The sequence below is a fragment of the Ammospiza caudacuta genome, chromosome 15 (assembly GCF_027887145.1).
Source record: "Ammospiza caudacuta isolate bAmmCau1 chromosome 15, bAmmCau1.pri, whole genome shotgun sequence".
Lineage (NCBI taxonomy): Eukaryota > Metazoa > Chordata > Aves > Passeriformes > Passerellidae > Ammospiza > Ammospiza caudacuta.
Window position 1 is genome coordinate 11407157 of NC_080607.1, and position 18004 is coordinate 11425160.

Sequence of the window (18004 nt, forward strand, 5' to 3'; positions counted from 1 at the left end):
AGTAACAGCTTGGGAAATCATGAACTTGGCCTTGATTATTCAGCTTACAGTGCAACTGGCAAAAAATATGCTAAAATGTTATGGAAGCTTCACTGAATAATTGATTCAGTATACCTAATGATTTTGAAAATGTCTAGAAGGCAATGGAAGAGCTAGTGTAAAATTACATATAAAAATCTGTATCAAGAAACATCACACCTGCATAGTCAAGCATTTGAAAGTTAGGAAACATCAGATTCATGATGCTGTGCAGTTCTGGTACTGCTTTTGTTGTATCTCATCTCCAAGCACTGTGTGAGGTAATGCTGTAGTGGAAAACACAGAATTCAGCCATTTGATGAGAGACTGGGATGATGTGTGTGGACAAGTTCAGCCTGACCCTGCTTGAGTCAGCACAGGCTGTGCAGCTCAGGAGTTTCTGAACTGCTTTGCTGGCAGTGGATAACACTCTTGCATGGGCCTTTTTATTTGTAGTTTGGATGCCCCTTCTGTTTGTATTGGCAGGGTTTAAACACAGACATTTCTGCACTGCAGCACTGTGACCTCTAGAACTGTGAGAATACCTGCACTGTGTGAAGAGGAGCCCACTGAGTTATCACAGATAAAAAGAGGAGGATGAAAATATGACTTAGGAAGTCTGTAACTGACAGATTAATTGATGCTGACAAGACATTACCAGGACAAGGATCACTCTGCTGTTGTCAAGTTTCTTACATTTTTCTCTGTTGTGGCTCTTCTCGTGGAGCCTCTGCAGTACTGAAGTGCAGGGAGGCTGGAAAAACCTCAAGACTCAGTTGAGACATACAGGGATGCCAAGTAATGGGTGAGAGTGGAGATGTGCTGACCAGCTCCCTCTTTTCTTCTGGTATTTGGAGATTTATTTTGCTCAAGAGGAAGAGAATTGCTAAATAACAGCTGTGCTGACAGGGCAAGCTTTTATCCCCAGTGGCATGACAGTAGATGTGACAGGGCTACATAGATTTGAATGGTGACCTGGGAACTGGAGGTTCATGGCCACTAATTAGCATAGGAGGTGGCAAATCCAGATTTCCTTTATCATGTCTTGTTATCCATCAGTGAAGGACTGGGTTCAGGATAAAACTGCAGCTGGGGGAATCTTTGTTCTTTGGCGTCCATGGAGTCACCCAAATAAAGTCAGTTTTGCTGGTTGGTTTTTTTCAACAAGAAAGAGCCTACATCCTTGCTGTAAGGATGTTCCCTTTTTGGCCCAAAACATTTCCTTGTGATTTGTTTTTGAAGACAGACCAGTGTGATTTCCTTCTATAGCTGTAGCATTGTTAGATAGAAGTGGTTAAAAACACTTTCTCAGAGTACAGTAAAATCTAACTGCTTTCCCATGGTTCAGATCCTGAGAGTAACTGTAAACCATCCCAGCACTTTCAACACCATTGTTGATCTGGATTGAGCTATACAAATGACCAAGCTCAAAAGGATGGTAAAAGCCAGGCTCTTAAAGCTGCTTTGGTCATTACTTATTAAAGCTCTTTGAGGATCTGTGGGTTGAGTGCTCCCAGGAGCAGGGGAAGAGCTTTGACTCCGAAAAGCTGAGCTGTGAAATGTGCTTTATATCACCATGCAGAGTGCCCTCAAACACCTGGTCAGGCTGACAGGACTGCATGGGATTGTGGTGGGAGACAGATGGACTTATTTAGAATGGGTTTTGTATCTGAAAGTATCTGCAGGAGGTGTTCAAATGCTTTTGGGAGCAATGTCCTTTACCAGACACTGCTGATGTCAAGTGGTGTAACACTGAAGAATAATACTTTTCATCCAGGTTAATGCAGTGTGCTCTTCCTTGCACTGTCTGAGCCCTTCCAGACAGAAATACAAGACTTTTTGGGGAAGGGTTCATTACACCTAATGGCAAACAGTTGAGCAATCTGCTGCAAAGTACATATGGGTTGAGTTTTTGTTCTCCTTTAACAGGTTGGATAGTCTTGAAGTGCCTCCACAGCTGACAAGCATGCAGGGTTTTATGAGTCTTCTTGCCCAGTAAATGCAGGCAGATGTTGTAGGATTTGGAACCTTACAAGGCACTAGAGTATAGCTGGTGGGAGGTAATTTTGATGAGTGCTTAACCTCTCACTAAAAGTGTAGCAGTTTGAAGAAGGCAGTATTTACTGCAGGAAACATTAGCTTGTCAGAGAGCTAAAGCACTGCAAAGAACCTCTCTGAATGGGCATGGAAGTCTTCAGCAGATGTTGTTCATAGCCCAGGGTAAAGCACACAGTGCAGGGAGGAGGACTGGGGTTTGCCTTCGTCACCCACAGCCAGCAGTGCTTCCTGCAGGAGAACAGCCTGGTGATGTCAGAGTGCACAAGCCATTGTGTGCAGGCTTGTAAAACACCAGCAGTTCAGCTGACCCCTGCAGGCATTTATTTTATTAGTCCTAAATGGTCCTAAATCCTTTGAGAGAACTCTCTGTGGAACCATTGTGTGTTTCATCTAAGAGTTAGAGGAAATACTTAGGTCTGAGCTTCCTCATTCTGTTTTTTTGGGACTTAAATCATGACACAAACCTACTCAGACATACCCATGGTAGCCACCCTCAGTGCTGCATCTTTTCAGTGTTCCTGGGCTCAGTTGACTGCCCGGAGAGCTGTGATAAACACTGAAGCTGTCCAGCTGTATTGAACCTGGCCATCTCCTCTGACTGTTGGGTATTCATTGAATGTTGGAATTGCAAACCATCTGTTAATCTAAATATAGCAGTTTATTCTCTTTTGAGCAGTACAGGAGGCTTGGAGAACACCTCCCTGTTGGCAGGGCTCCTCTGACCTGTGAAAGACAAGGACACAAACCTGATTTTCAAAGCTTGCTGTGGTTTTGATATGAGCTACACCACAGGCCTGTCCTGTCTTCATAATCACCACTCCCTAAGACACCAGTATTCCTGTATCATTCATGAGCTGAAAAAATTATTTTTTTTTCTAGCAATGCCAACGCTTAGTTCTGATTACACTGAAAATAACCATAAATATTCCTTTCTTTTCTTTACTTGCTCATACCTGGCAAGGAGGGGAAGAAATGCAGCCTATGGTGCAGTGACTGAAAGGCAGATGTAGAGGGTGAGAAGCTGGTATGAAAGTTTTTGCAGGCCAGATCACGCACCATTGCAATGATCACTGACCATGGCAGAGGCTTTTTGGGAATGCTCAAATTAAAACGTGAATGAGGGGGAAACAGCAAATGAAATCCATCTGTTTGAGAGCAGGAATAGAACATTAATCAGCTCACAAAGAGTTTTTCTGTACATGTTGCCCTTGGACACTCCCATAGAGAAAGGGCCACATCTCCTTATCGAGGGAAAATCGTGGCACTGGCTCTGCCTGGCATGTGCACTCCTTTCATGCAGTGTCTGTCCAGGAGAGTGTGTTTGTGATAGAAATACTTCACAGGAACACTTACAGTGCCACACATCTGAAGAGCTGTTCTGCTTCAGAGTTCAGATTGTTTTATTATGAGCTAAATGTTCTTTAAGCTACCTGTGAATGAGGGCATTGTGACATTTAGCAACTGGCTTGATTGAACACAGATGTGAGCCATATTCCATATGGAGAAGATCCAAAGGGGGAGATCCTAGCCTTGTTTCTGATTTGCAGGGAGTTTGGATGCAATTACTTGGCATTGAGCTACCAAGATAGATGGAAACAAATCGCTTGCTCCCACCTCTGCAGTATTGCAAATGTAAAACCAGCCTCAGTCTGAGAGTGTGTGTTGTCTTCAGAGGTCCATGGGAAAAAACAATATATGTGAAAGCAAAAATCCTGTAGAAATAGGCAGAAATGAGAGGGGGCCAGGCATTCATGTGCATTGCTTACCAAGGGGCTTTCTAAAAGTGCCCCTTTCCACATAGCACCACTTTCAAACTTCATTCCAGTCTTCCTCTGAATATTACAAGAAGTGCTATTACTTGGGAAAGTGTTTGAGGGGAAAAATGGTTACGTGAGAAACAGGGCTAATTTGCAATATCTGTTGATAATTTTCCAGTTTCTTGAGTGTAAAATTTACTGATGCAAAACTGAAATTGCACCTGGCAGAATTCATTTTGTTGTGGAAGTGTTTATTTCCTACCAACAACTTACTGAGGAAAAGCAAACATTTGGGGCTGGTTCTGGTATGTTTTCTGAACTGCTGAACTCTACAAGGCTGCTCATAGAAATTGTGACCTGCAGGCCTCATTCTCTGTTTATGGAGAGAGAGGGTTTATCTCTGTCTACATTGCCTGTGGCACTTGTTTGTTTTTCTGCCATTTGAGCTGAGGGTGCATCATTGAAAACGTGGTCTCTGCAGCCTGCCCTGTTAGGTGGAACAGGGTCTGAGCTATAATAGTTCCCAAGACAAATATTGAAGAACCTGAATCTTTAAGAACTCTCTTTTCCATGCAGATAATTGATTTTTTTTCTCCCTTCTTTTCATCCTTGTTCAGCTGGGAAGAAATTCCAAGTGTTTACCGACTTGGGTTGTCCCCAGTGTCCTTATCTGTAATTATTCTGCTGCCAAGACATCCTGAGCTTAGCAGCTCTCAAGGTGTGCTTGGGGAGGGGGTTCAAATCTCTGAATGCACTGCTGGAGGGCAAGGAAAAGGCTTGTGTTTGATCTCAGTTAGACAAACAGTGCTGAGATGGTAGTCTTCCTTGGTCAGGATACAATGACAGGAGCCAGAAGAAGAGAAAAACCTGAGTTGTCAGATTGAACTTTGGTTTATAGGGAATACCAGTCTTCAGCACTTTCACAAATAAGTATGTGGGCAAAGAAATCTGTCCTTCCTTTGGAACAACTTCCTGAAGGGTGGCTGTAGTGAGCTGGGGGTCGGCCTCTTTCTCCGGGCGACAACGGATAGAACAAGAGGACACAGTCTCAAGTTGCGTCAAGCTAGATGTAAGTTAGAAGTAAGAAGGAAATACTTCACAGAAAGGGTGGTCAGAAACTGGAATCATTTACCCAGTGAGGTGGTAGAGGCATCATCCCTTGAAGAATTTAAAAAAAGACTGGATGTGGCACTTGCTGCCATGATCTAGCTGAACAGTTAGAACATCGGCTGGACTAGATGATCTTATAGGTCTCTTCCAGTCTTGAAAATTCTGTGATTCTGTGATTCTGTGATCCCCATGGCAGAGGGAGCCAGCCTGTAGTGGCCTGTAGGGACACCTGAACTTGGGTAGCAATAGTGCAAAAATATAATTTAAAAAACCCCAGTGTAAAATCCACCCCACTGGGTCCAGTCACAATGCACTGTGGGGAGCTGTGGGGTCATTCCCCATCCTCTCATCCCCCATTCCTGCCCTCTTCTCCCTGCTCACTTACTTGTGTGTGCACTCACTCTTCACAGCTGAACAAAGTTCTGAGTGAGTTCTTTAATCCAGCTGTGTGAATCCCTCCTTTCCTCACTCCCTCTGACTGTTTGGAAAGCAGGAAGCTGCAGTATCATGTGCAGGTAGCACAGCAATAAACATGTTCTCATCACAATTTACACATAAAGCGTGAGTCCCTCGAGGTAACTCATTCCCCTCCTGACAGCTTTAATAAAGGATGATGGATTGTTTCTAAATGACAGTTTAGGAAAATCAAAAATTCCCCCCTGTATTGTTTCAAGCTCTGGTGTACAAGAGCTGTTTTGTCTTCTGTGGAAGTTGTTTTTGCCTGTAAGCACTGGGGCTCTATTACTCTCCTTCAGAGTGGTGAGAAATGCTGCTGCCACAGGAATATATTCCTGCTGCTGCATACCTGGGGCTTTTGGCAAACCTGTAATGGGTGGGAAGTGGGGAAATGCCAGGAGCTGGGTGTGTTGCTGTCTCTGGGATGCTGCTCTGGGCTGTTGGAAGCAGGAGGGATTGGACACTGATGCACCCAGAGCTGGCTCCAAGGCAGGAATGCCAGGAGAAGGATCCCCAGTCCCACCTGCACTGGCTCAGCTCCCAGCCAGCTCATTCTGGACCCTGGGGACACCCAGGCCTCCAGGTACCTGGCAGTCACCTGCACTCTGTTTTCTTCCTCTCTGCTATTTTCTTTTTGAAGACCACATGTGGCAACGAATTAGTTCAGGAGGGCAGAGTCCTCTCTCTCATTTCTTTTTGGCCTGAGGTTTGTTTCTCAGTGCATGTGCTTTGTAGCTGCACTTGGCAGAGTGGAGTTTGTTCAGCTGTCCATTCCCCAGCTAATCTGGTGTCCTAAAATAAAAACAAGCAAGTGGAACCTCAGAGGATGGTTGCCACATGAAGACGTGCAGAGTGTCATATGGTTAAAACAGCACTGCTCAAAGTCATTCACATGGTGAGAAGCCAGATGAGAAAAAAAGGCCAAAGGTCTGATTAGGTACAGATTAGGTCAGTCTGGTGGCACATTGAGGTGACAGAATGAAGCCAAGATGAGCCCAGTGCAGCCAGGCAGCACCAAATTACACCTCTTTGACACACCACGTGAAATGAAAAATGCTGAAATCAAAACCAGCATAGAGTGAGGTTAAATCAAGGCTGGAACTTGAGAGAGGAGGGGAGGAGAGCTTATGGCTCTACTACCTCTGCCTGATGAGAGGCAAAGACAAACCATTCCTGTAGATCTTACCTGGACATTTACTTCTGCAAGCAAAGTCTTTGTGATAGTGCTTCCTCCAGCTGAGGGAGCCTGGCTGAGCATCAGTTGCTCTGCTTGGGACAGAACCATGTCCATCCTTCTCTTCCTGATATCCCAAGAGGAAGAAATATCCTTGCTGTCCCAGAAATCTCAGCAATACTGTCCTCACATTGGGAATAGCAACACCAGGGAACAGATTCTTCTTCTGAAAACTCCTGGGTACCTGATCAATTAGGACAAATACCCATGCATGAGACACCACATGTGGGAGGATGTCTGTGTAATCTGAGGGGTTTTCCTACAGGAGGAGAAGATAAAAAATACTATTCCATTAGTTACTGTAAAAAGAAGTAACTGAATTTTAAATCTGGGCTGAATCCTTGTGTTCCAGCTGTGTTTTCCAGCCAATAATCAATGTTTTAGTGCATGTAATAAATGCCTTTCAGTCAGTAAACCCAGTAACAGCCCAAAATTTTTACAGCCTCAGATTTGTGCCATACTTTTTTGCAGTGAGCTGGTACTTTGCTTCCTGTTGAAAATTATTTAAATTAACATACCCTGTTACTTTGATTGCTGGTGTATCTTATGACTGTGACACTCTTTCCCTCAGGCACGACAGGGATTTACCAGGGAGCCAACGGCCTGACAAATTCTGCAGGATTCAGTGCTGTGCATCAGGTATGGTTCAGCACCCTGTCACTTATTTTAAACCACTTGGAAGGTTTCTAGATCAGAGAGATTACTTTAGTGTTCACATATATTTAAGGAAGGTTTTGCTTTATGTTTTGCTGAACACCATTCTGCTCTGCTCCTTGGGCCTGTTTGCTGGATTTCAGGGTATCCTGGTTAATTTTCAGATGTGTCTCAGTGCCCACACACAGAGTGCAGTCCTTGCAGGAGCAGGGTGCCCTGGCAGTCTCTGACTGAGTTTCCTCATCCTTCTGCCATCTTACAACTTTCAGCTATGCTGTGCATCCTCTGCAGAGGGGATGGCTCCCAGAGTCCTGTCATCTCTGTGCTGGCACTGTGCAGTGAGTGTGAACAATCTGAGAGAGGCCTTGGCAGCCCCTGGTGGATGTTGAGCCATCTGAGCTGTCTGTGCACTTCCCTCTTTGAGGACACACCTGTCCATGGGTCCATGCCTCAGATACCTTGGTAAATGTGTGTGTATAAATAAAACACAGGACAGATGTTTTCCAGTAGCAAATGGCTCCTCTTGTTTGGAGCAAACAAATGAGTACACTGTCCCAGAAAATGTGTTTTGGTTGGCCAGTAATTTCGGTTCCTTGTTGTTAGGGTGATTGTTGACTTGTATTTTTAATGGCAACAGTGGGCAGTTTCTTTGCTGCTGCAGTTTGGCCTTAAAACATCAGCATTACTGACAGAAGGGTATTTGATTGAAGTATGGAGGTTGCCTAAACAGGGGGAAAAGCTGGGCTTTTTAAATTATTTTGTAATCTTCTGTAGGAGAAAGCAATGAAATGATCTCATTTCTTTTTCAGTCTAATTGTTCTTATGGCAATTTGAGTCTTTGTTCTTGAGAGCTCCCTGGTGACTGGAAGTTAATGAAATAGCTGTCACAGACAAAGATGTAAGCTGTTAAGGAGGAAAGTGCTTTTAGTCTTTCTAAAGACTATTTATTAATTAATTTTATTTAATACCAGAGGCTAATTATTATTTCTGAGGGAATAAAAGCATTCTGCTCAAAGACAATGCCCAGAGCATGAACACAGTTCTCTGTGAAAAGCAAATTCAGTGGACAAGGACAGGAGTTGCAATTAAAACAAAAAGAAACAAATTAAACCCTTTATGCTTTGATTGTTTAGAGATGCATCTTATGTTTTCTAGTGTCCTGCTTTTCACAATACACCCACCAATCATCCAAGGATTATGGTATGGGGTTTCTTTGGGTGTCTTAAAATCAAGGCAAAGAGTTTTGTGATACCTCAGCTCCCCAAGATCACTTGCACCTCATATTTTTAGTTCATTTTTCTGTAGGTAGGCAAGATCACTCAGCCATTTATTTATTGCTGAGATAGTTGGGCAGACTGTTGTGAGCATTGCTGCAAAAAATTGCTACTTTCTTTTTATTTTTGTAGCCTAACAGCTGATCAGATGTTGCTGATCATGGAAAAATTCAGCCTGTTTTGCTCTTTCCCTCACCCAGTTATTCATTCTGTTCTTGCAATTTCTTAGGTATTTTGTTGTTTGCAAAGATTACGTGTCCCATCATGGCCCTTTTCAGAAAGCCGCCCTACTTCACTCTTACATTAAATTGTTAAACTCTGTAATATAAAATGTGTCAGCACTGATAACTAAAATCCTGTCAAAAAACCCAGAACTTGCCAGATTTCTGACCTCTTGTTGGTTAGTCTATCCTGATAAAATAGGAGTATATTTGTGAGAAGCAAAAATGTAATTTCCTAAGTGAATGCAATGCAGTTCTTCAGTGAAATATCCCCGAGCCGTCACTTGCTGCGTGCACGAGTAACACAGCTTTTGTGGTGGCTTGCTTGTTTGTAAGATAAAACCAGACACATGCCAGTTGGATCTGTTTCTTTTTCTCCCTCCAAGGAATACTCCTCGTACCCCAGCTTCCCTCAGAGCCAGTACTCTCAGTATTACAGCTCGTCCTACAACTCCCCGTACGTGTCTGCCAACAGCATCAGCCCCTCGGCCATCCCCACCTCCACCTACTCCCTGCAGGAGTCCTCCCACAACATCACCAGCCAGAGCACAGAATCTCTCTCTGGTAGGTGCCTCTCTGGTGCTCCAAGCCTGGCAGCCTCAGCCATCTGGAGATATAAATGCTGTCCTCTCGCTGTTGGAGCTTTTTAAATGCGTATTCAAAATGCGTATTTTAAATACGTGTTTTAAATACTCAGGTTTTCTAGCACTGAACAGTTCTTACACAGGGGTTTGGGAAGATATTGGAATGTCCAAGCTCTCTAAAACCATCCTGTGTTGGTTTTGTGAGTATTTGAGGTTTGATCTCCTCTAAGGTAGTACAGAATGACAATGACAATGACATACCAACACCAGAGCAGCACTGAGGGTGGCATGGATGGCCATGAATTCAAAACAAACAGCCATGCTCTGAAAAATTCTCAGTTTCCTCAGTGTCTCATGAAATTTTAGCCCATATCTTTATCAAGGATTATATTCACCTCTTAAAACAACACGTAATATTGTGCATTCATAAACAACATCAAGAGAAAATCCCTCTTTAAAAAATCTACACAAACTGTGTCTAATATGAAAGTTCAAGATTATTTCCATGCCAAAAAAAGGCTTCAAAATTTGCATCCTCTCATTGAATGCCTAATTTTTAAAGTTTCAAAGCTTAAGTAGTTTATGGAATTACTGGTGGATTATGATCCCCCAGTGTCCTGTTCAAGACAAGTCTTCAGATATCACTTCCCTGCTAGTTTTCATTGGCGTGCAATAACATTTATATAAAACACCACACAATTTGTGGATGATCACAGTACACACCCACTGAAGGTCTGCTGACTTAAAAAACAAATCTGAACATCTGTGGTTGCTCTGAAAGAAAAATAAACTAGCATTGTTATTTAAAAAGAAGTGATCACAGCAGAAGTGATCTAAAAGCAGTTGGAGGATTTTCCGTTCCTTAGATCTTATCTCAGCCTTTTTAAGGAAGAATAATTTCTAAAAGGCTTCCTAGGCACAATCCCAGCTTCTCTGAAGAAGAGTATGGTTATTCTAGGAAGTTGCAGAGGCCACAACTTAGCAAGGTGTAAAGAAAAATATGTTTGAAAAGGATTTGTAATGTAAGGTGAGTGAAACCCAGACAGATCTGTGAAACGCAAGCCAATCAAAACAGATACTTTATACATGGGAAGTTTGCTTTTAAGTGTGTCTTCTCAGTTATTTCTAAAATACCATCCTCTGAGAAATGGGGTAAGGCTCAACAGGTTAGTTCTGTGTTTTTAAATAAAAGTTGATGTTCAAGTGTATTTTCAGTCATTCGCATTCATTAATTTTAAAAAAGAAAACAAAACCAAAAAGATTTCAAAAAAAAATTCAGACGTCTGTAATTGGACTTTCAGAAGTCTGTAAATTTCAGAAGTCAAGTAATTGGTCTTCAGTTCTGTTTCTATTGCCTTTCAAATTTCTGTCTTTGAAAAGAATGGGGGGGAGTAAAATTCCAAAAGTTTTTTCTTTCCAGTGAGAATTTTGATAAGGTTTTTTGAAGTGTCATGTCCTTTTTAAAATGTTATATGTGCAGTTTTGGTGATTCTTGAAATTGTTTTAACAAATCGTAGGAATTAAAACTTTCTTCTCTTACACTGTTAGCTGTTGGTGTGAAAAGAGTGAGATTTTCTCATGGTGTTTTCACAGTGCTTCTGTTGCTTTTCCATTAAAAGTTTCATGCTCTAATTACAGTGACAAAATTTAGGTTTACAATGGAATTTCTTTCTCCTAATAGGGGAATATTCAACAACACCAGCAAAGGATGTAGAGACAGACAGACATCACAGAGGGTCAGATGGCAAGGTACGAGCCCGGTCAAAAAGAAGCAACGATCCTTCCCCTACTGCTGACAGTGAGATTGAGGTAATAACTTCAATTTATATTCCTTTGGTACATCCAGAAAGGATGAACAGTTGCCTCTGTTAGCAAATCTTAGAGCAGAATTAGTAATACAACTGGAACCTGCAGGCACGAGTAGTCAAAACAATTGCTCAATTTCTCTGTTATCAACATCTCAAACTATTCTTCATACATACATTTTTTTTCCCTTTGAGCTTTTTGTAAGTCTGATGTTTTGTTCCCCTGACTTGATAGGCAACAGGGGATTTCTGTGGTTGTTAGGAGAGCAGGCTCTTGGGATGGCAGTTCCAAAATTCCTGATGTTTCATTTTGCCTGCTTTCACAAAACATCCAGTCAGTGCTCCAAATGGCTTGAGATCTTAAAAATCTCTAGTCCAACAGGACATATTTCCTGACTGAACCTGTTCTTGCAGTTGCCTAATATGTAACTATATTTCTTTTTTCCACCCCATCTGTCATCACAGCGTGTGTTTGTGTGGGATTTGGATGAGACGATAATTATTTTTCACTCCTTACTCACGGGAACCTTTGCATCCAGATATGGGAAGGTAAAATTTAATTTTTTTAGCATTACCGCTTGTCCAGCCAAATTGCGTCGGGAACTGTGGGGGCAGCTAATGAGCCATCTTTACAAACAGATGCTGCCTGTTTTATTCAGACATATTTGTATAAACGTGTCCTGTGGTATTTCCTCCAAACATGTGAAAATTTAATTTACCTCCCTTTCATGTTGCAAGTAGCCCCCTTGTTTTTCCAAAGTTTGTGTTGTTCAGCTGCCACTGCTGGGATGTTCTTCCAGTGTCTGTCATCTGCAAGGGAGAGCATCCAGCAGCCAGGCTCCATTAACTCCAGCCTGAATAACCTAACACTTCTTTTGTTAGACCAGTGTTTTCTTACAAATCTCAGACAATTTTTTAAGAGAGATTTTGTGTTCCTCTGTCTGGGTTGCTGTGAGGAACTGGCTGTGCTTCCCACATTGCTGCTGAAGCTCACATTTCTAAGGGGGCTTCAGAAACATGTTTAGCTGACCATACTTTAGATACTCTCTTTGAAACACAGGCAATTCCATTTTTTTAGAGAACTGTGGCTGAGCAGCCTGAACTTGGCTGCTAAGGAGAAAACACTGGTTCAGATTTAGTACCATGTGCTTCAATTTCTTCCTAAGGCAGCTTTTTATGATAAACACCTAAGTCACTTTGAATTACAGAATGTCAAGCTCTTTTAAATGGGTAGGAAAAAAGACAATATCATTACCTAATTAAAGGTGGATGACATAGTTGGCAGCTGTTTCCACACATGGCTTTGAGCACTCAGCTTCATCAGGAGACTGGAAAATAACCCAGCTTCTCTCCAGAAAGCAGAAATATTATTTGACATCATTTCATGGCTTTACCAGCTGTACTTTTTTATGATGGTTATAACAAGCTGAAGGTGTAATTAGTAAGATAGATTTATTGTTCACTGTTAGATGTGCACAGTTGTAAAGGATATAAAATGGTGTTTGTGGTGTGGAAGTCTACTGCAGCACTTGGAATGCTGCTAACACTTCTAGCAGCACCCTCTGAAAACCAAGCACGTGTTTCCAGGCAGGGATTTACCCAGAGCCATGCTGTACAAGGTAATTGAAGTGGTGACTTTTCCCAGGGAACATAATGAACGAGGTGTGCACGTGCAGGCTCAGACCTACTGCCTACAAACACCAGAAGGAATTAGGCAGGATCAGGAAACAAACTCAGGGTGTGCAGATCTGCTCTGTGGTTGAGCTCAGCCTTGGGCAGGGGCTGCTGAATTCATGGGGAGAATTCCCTTAATGGGCTGGCTTTGTCCTAGCACAGCACCCCTGAAGCAGATGCCTTCACCTGCACATTTAGGGGTGTAGAGTTGGAATCTGCTGTGTGGGGGCTTCTGTTGGCTGTTTCCTTTATTCTAATTTAGAGAATTATATATTTAGATAATTATTTTGGAAGAATCAATCACCTTCTCTGTTGAGTTATGACAGGTTCCTTGAGAAGCTTCTCTAGAAGGACTCTTTGCTTTGCAGTTCTTCATTTGTTTCATCAGTATTTAATTCCTCAGGACTCTCCTGTAAGGGAAATGGTTTATAATACTTATAAAACTATTATAGGCCAGTGGCTTGATCCAAAGACAACCAGAGGCTTTGGTGGGCTTTGGAACAGACCTTAAACCAAGAGGGAAATACAGCACACTCAGACAGGTTGTCCTGGGAACTGTTAAATAGTAGCACAATTCGAAACTATCAAGTACAGGTGAAGCAGCCAGAGGTTAAGAGTTTCAGAATCTCTTACTTCAGTAGTGTAGGAAGTGTTAATCTCCAAATAAATTAAGTATCAAAACCAAAATTCTCCATAAAAGAATTCACATGCCTGTAATTAGACATGCATGTGCTTATAATGAAATCTCTTACATGGAGATCTTGGTTCACTCTGTCTTTCTTCAGAAAAGGTGTGAGTTTATGTGATCCTGACCACCCTCTGGCCAACATTTATCTCCCACTATTATCCTGTCTGTTGCATTGGTGGACCTGCAGGTGCTCAAAGAATTAGTCTGTAAAGTAGTTCAAGCTGAAGAATAACATCTCTTTCTGGGGTGATTTTTCTTGAAAGATGGGAGCAGGAACAGCAACCACAGCTTCAGAGATTTGGGTCTAAATTCCTGTGTTCTTTAGCTACTAAATCCCAAATGGTTGTGTCTGTTGTCCCTTCATTGGTGATGGCAGCAACAGGCAGCTGTCCAAAAAATGAGGAAAAAAACAAAAGGAAAAAAGAGGGGAAAGAACTCACAAAAAGTCTTGTTATTAATGGTTAAGGCTTCAATGCATATTTTCTGACCTGACTTCATGGGAAAATTCTCTTTGTTTTCTCTGTGGCTCTCAACATACATATGCCCCCCTCAGGGCACTGCAAGTTACTCTCAGGTGTTTAGAAAATACTTTGCCGACAGCACTCATAGCAGTTAAAACCCAAAATTTACTAAAAGTTGAAGCATGAATGAATAGCCCAGCCTAGGCTGCTCCTTTTTGTCCTCTCTCCCCAGACCCTTTCCTGTAGCCCATGGATTGCAGAGTCATCAGAAATTTGGTCTTAATTTCTTTGCCATAGGGTGACAAGAAAAGGCAACTCCCCAGAAGTTGCAGAGGCAGGTAACCCTGGGTATTATGTGCAGGAGGGTTTATAAAACCTGTTCTGCAGCTTTCTGATCACTGAATGGGTACAGAATATTTACCATGTCCCTACAGACCTCAGCAGATGGAGACCCTTGTGGCTTTTTGTGGTGTCCATGGAGCATTTTTAATCCTTTGGTGTGTGTGATGGAGCTCCTGCTCCACAGGAGATGGCTGCAGGCTTGGCCAGGTCAGCAAAGGTTTGTCCCCAGATCATTGACTGAATATAGTGGGGGGAAATGGCTCAAAATCCATAACAGTGCTGCTGGGCTTTCACAGGAGTTGGGTAAAAGTCAGGGGGCTTGTTTGACACAGACTGACTCGTTTGGTGGTAGTAATTCAGAAACAATATGAGGAGACTGCTTGCAGTCCTGTGCCAAAAATAATCATGACTCTATTCCTCTTTCCCCAGCTGGGATATTTGCAAGATTGTTCCATAACCTGTGTTGTCTAAGCCTTAAAATTTCTCAGACTGAAAGAGATGCAGAAGTTTTTGTTCAAGTGTTATACTGTGGTTTCATTCTCATGCTTTTTGAAGAACTGGTATCAAGAAAAAAAGGGAGCAGTGGGAGTGTTGTTTTCGCTAATTTGAGAGAGCTCTGTGAAGCCAGTACTTTTTCTTAGTATTTTGTATTGTTACAAGAATGTGTATTCTTGTTCTGTGTTGCATCCCCACTTCTTGGGATTGAAGTGTCCAATTGACTTGTGATTAAAGTAAAAACTGGAGTTAAAATTAATTTTTATATGCAAGATACTCCAAAATCCTTTAATCAAATGACAAGGATTTTATTTTAATCTGGGCTTAGAGATTTGAACACATAAGACAGTCTAAATTCTTGAATTGTGTTGGATCTTTATCAGCACTTTGACAGTGCTGCTGATACCTGGGAGTTCAGATCTATAAAATTCCATGCAAGAGCCATGTAATTTCTGAGATTGTTCAGCATTTGGAATTAGCTCAAACTAAGAAATAAACACACTGCAAATGTGTAAAGCACATTATGTCCAGGTTTAAAATCATGCAAAGCTCTGGGTGTGGGTTCAGCTTCAGTGGAAGGGATGCGGCTCCGCTGTGTGACTCTGCCCTGTGTGCTTGCTTTATGTGGAGCAGCCTCTCTGCACTCAGTGAGGGCTTGCAGAGAGCCCCAGAGGTGCTTGTTTGAAGCAGGTTTTCTGTGACAGCCACGTTTTTTTAATGCTTTTGTGTTTCAGAAGTGGCAGCATGAGGTTTACTCAAGCCCTGAGCAGACAAGAGATGCCCTCAGCTTTCCAGCCTGTGCAAACATGGGCTTGGCTCTCTGATGAGAGACTTGCAGTCACCCAGGAGAGGCTCCACCAATCATAGCAGGGCCTTTTGGAGAGAGTAGCACAAGTTTCTCCTTGGCCCAGTTGAGGACAGGACATAAATATGATTTTCTAGCACTGGAACAAATGTTATAGCTGCTGTGTGCTGGCTGTGAACTGGACTGTCTTGTTCTCAGCAGAAATGATGTTGTGGATCTAAGAAACCTTATTCCTCAAAAGTTTCACTGGCTGTTACATGTTCTTATGAGAAGCTTTCCTTTGAATGAATTATAATTTCCAATTAAAAAAAAAAAAAGTCATTGAAAAGTTCCTCCTTGGCTCTACTCGAGATCCTTGTAAAACCCTGGGTTAGATTTTTTAATTTCTTTTTTTTCCTGCTTCCCTGGTTTCACTGTTTCAAGTAGCTCGTGCTTTTCCCTGCTTTGTTCTCTCCCAGGACCCTAAAGGCAGGACCTGATTGAAACACCATGGGGATTTAATCAAATCTGCTGGTGATTCATGCTCCTAATGGCCCAGCCTGTCCTTTACTACTTTACAAACTGAGAAGGAATAAAACCCCATTTTATTGCTCGGCTGTTAAAAACTATTTGTAGAAGTTGCTAAGGTTCAAATCAAAAGGGGCCTCCCCTGAGAACTATTAGTTAATTCTGAGTGCCAGGGCATTGCTTTTTTCCCCTCCTCTCGCTTGAGATGTGGCCTTATATCATGACTGCTGCTCAAACATCTGAGAGTTTTCCATTCCTTTGACAAACATGAGCCAAAGTGCTTAAGGACATCTGTTTATTTTATTTCTTTAATGAGAAAACCTTCCAATTTCTTCCTGGCTCAGCTGTGTTTATTTACATTTTGTTAGTCATATGTGTGGGGCACCTTGGGACGTTGAGAACCTGCAGAGGCCTCTGCTGAGGGCTGCTAGCAGGCATCCTGGGCAGAAAGGCAGAATGAGCCCTTCCTAAGGAAAACACAGCCCTTGGAACTCCATAAAATAAATTTTCAAAACAAATAGAGCCTAATTCACTCAGTAGATCATGGATTAAGTCAAGATGAATACAATTTGGAAAGGATTTTCTGAGGAAGTCGGAGATTTTTTTACCCACTGGAGGCTAAACCTTGTGTTTAATGCCTTTTTAAGTTAAATTAAAGAACCATTCAATCACTGCAGGTAATAAAGAAGTCTGTTACTTTAGACATGCTGCTATATCAATTATTTAGCTCATTATTGGAGAGGAGGGAGTAAATAACTCCAGCCATTTGATTGTTTCAAACGTGTGTTTCGGGAGCAGACATCTGTGTTTGTCATCGGTGTGAGGAGCAGCAAAAGCAGATCCCAGCAGGTTGGAGGTGGGCACAGAGATGCTCTGAGCTCCTGGGGATGTAACCCCTTGTCCTGGAGCTTAGGGCAGCAGGAGGGGCTCTGGGCAAGCTGCACACGTGGCATTTGGGGCTGTTAAAGCCCCAAAAGCTGTTTATTTTTGACATAAAATAAATAGCAGAAACAATGCTGGGTTATTAAGCAAGCTCAGGGAAAGGGAAGCTGCTTTGGTTGTATTGGGACTGAAGTTTTAAGGGGGAAAAGTTTGAAAAACCAAGGGGACAGGGCTTTTTTTAGGTTGCTGCATGTGCAGAATATGTCATTGTGCTGAGGGTTACACTCCGTGGTGTGTTTCCACCAAGCTTTCCAGAAGTTTTGTGTTTTTCACAGGGCTATCAAGGGCTTTCATACAGAAATACAGTGACTTTCCTGTGCTGAGGGGAAGGAAATGAAGATTAATTTGGTTTAAATTCCACTCCCTTTTCTGAAATGCATGCCACATAGAGTAAAAAGAAATTATTTGTAGCTTTTTGGTCATGAACCTTTTGTATTACTAAATAAAAATAATTCCCATTTATCCTCAGGCATCATGGCCCAGCTTTTAACCTGTATTTAAGAACATATTCCCACAGGACTGGAATCCACTTCAGGCTTGATGGGTTCAGACCCTGGATAAATTAGTGTGGTCCTTGCTGCCTGTCCCCAAGCATAGTTCATTTCCACAGGGAGGAGAGACTTTCCACCCTCTGTGTGACCCTAAATGTGAGATTTAATGACCTGTGTGCCCGTTTGGTTATTGGAATAATTTCCAACCATATGTGAAGAGACATGACAGTAAAAGGAGTTGTTCAGTAGACAGTAAGAACATTTAGAAGTGCCCCTAAAATCACAGGAAGGGTGAATATGAAAGGGATCTGAAGAAAAGGGATTCAGCTACATCTGCTCTCCATCGTGGCCTTCCCACAAGGTCACACTGTGCTGTCTTATGACACTAATCATTTAAATTCAGTAAATTGTCCAATAAACCTGGATGT

The 18004-nt window shown here is 42.2% G+C and overlaps 1 protein-coding gene across 1 annotated transcript in view; it reads left to right on the forward strand.

Moving 5' to 3' along the window:
• EYA2 (EYA transcriptional coactivator and phosphatase 2) overlaps window positions 1–18004 on the forward strand; it is a 49403-nt gene that overhangs the window by 13809 nt on the left and 17590 nt on the right. The window contains exons 5-8 of the mRNA XM_058814581.1: window positions 7205–7272; window positions 9169–9346; window positions 11048–11175; window positions 11637–11720. Of these exons, the coding sequence (XP_058670564.1) occupies window positions 7205–7272; window positions 9169–9346; window positions 11048–11175; window positions 11637–11720 (458 nt within the window). The remainder of the gene's footprint in view (window positions 1–7204; window positions 7273–9168; window positions 9347–11047; window positions 11176–11636; window positions 11721–18004) is intronic.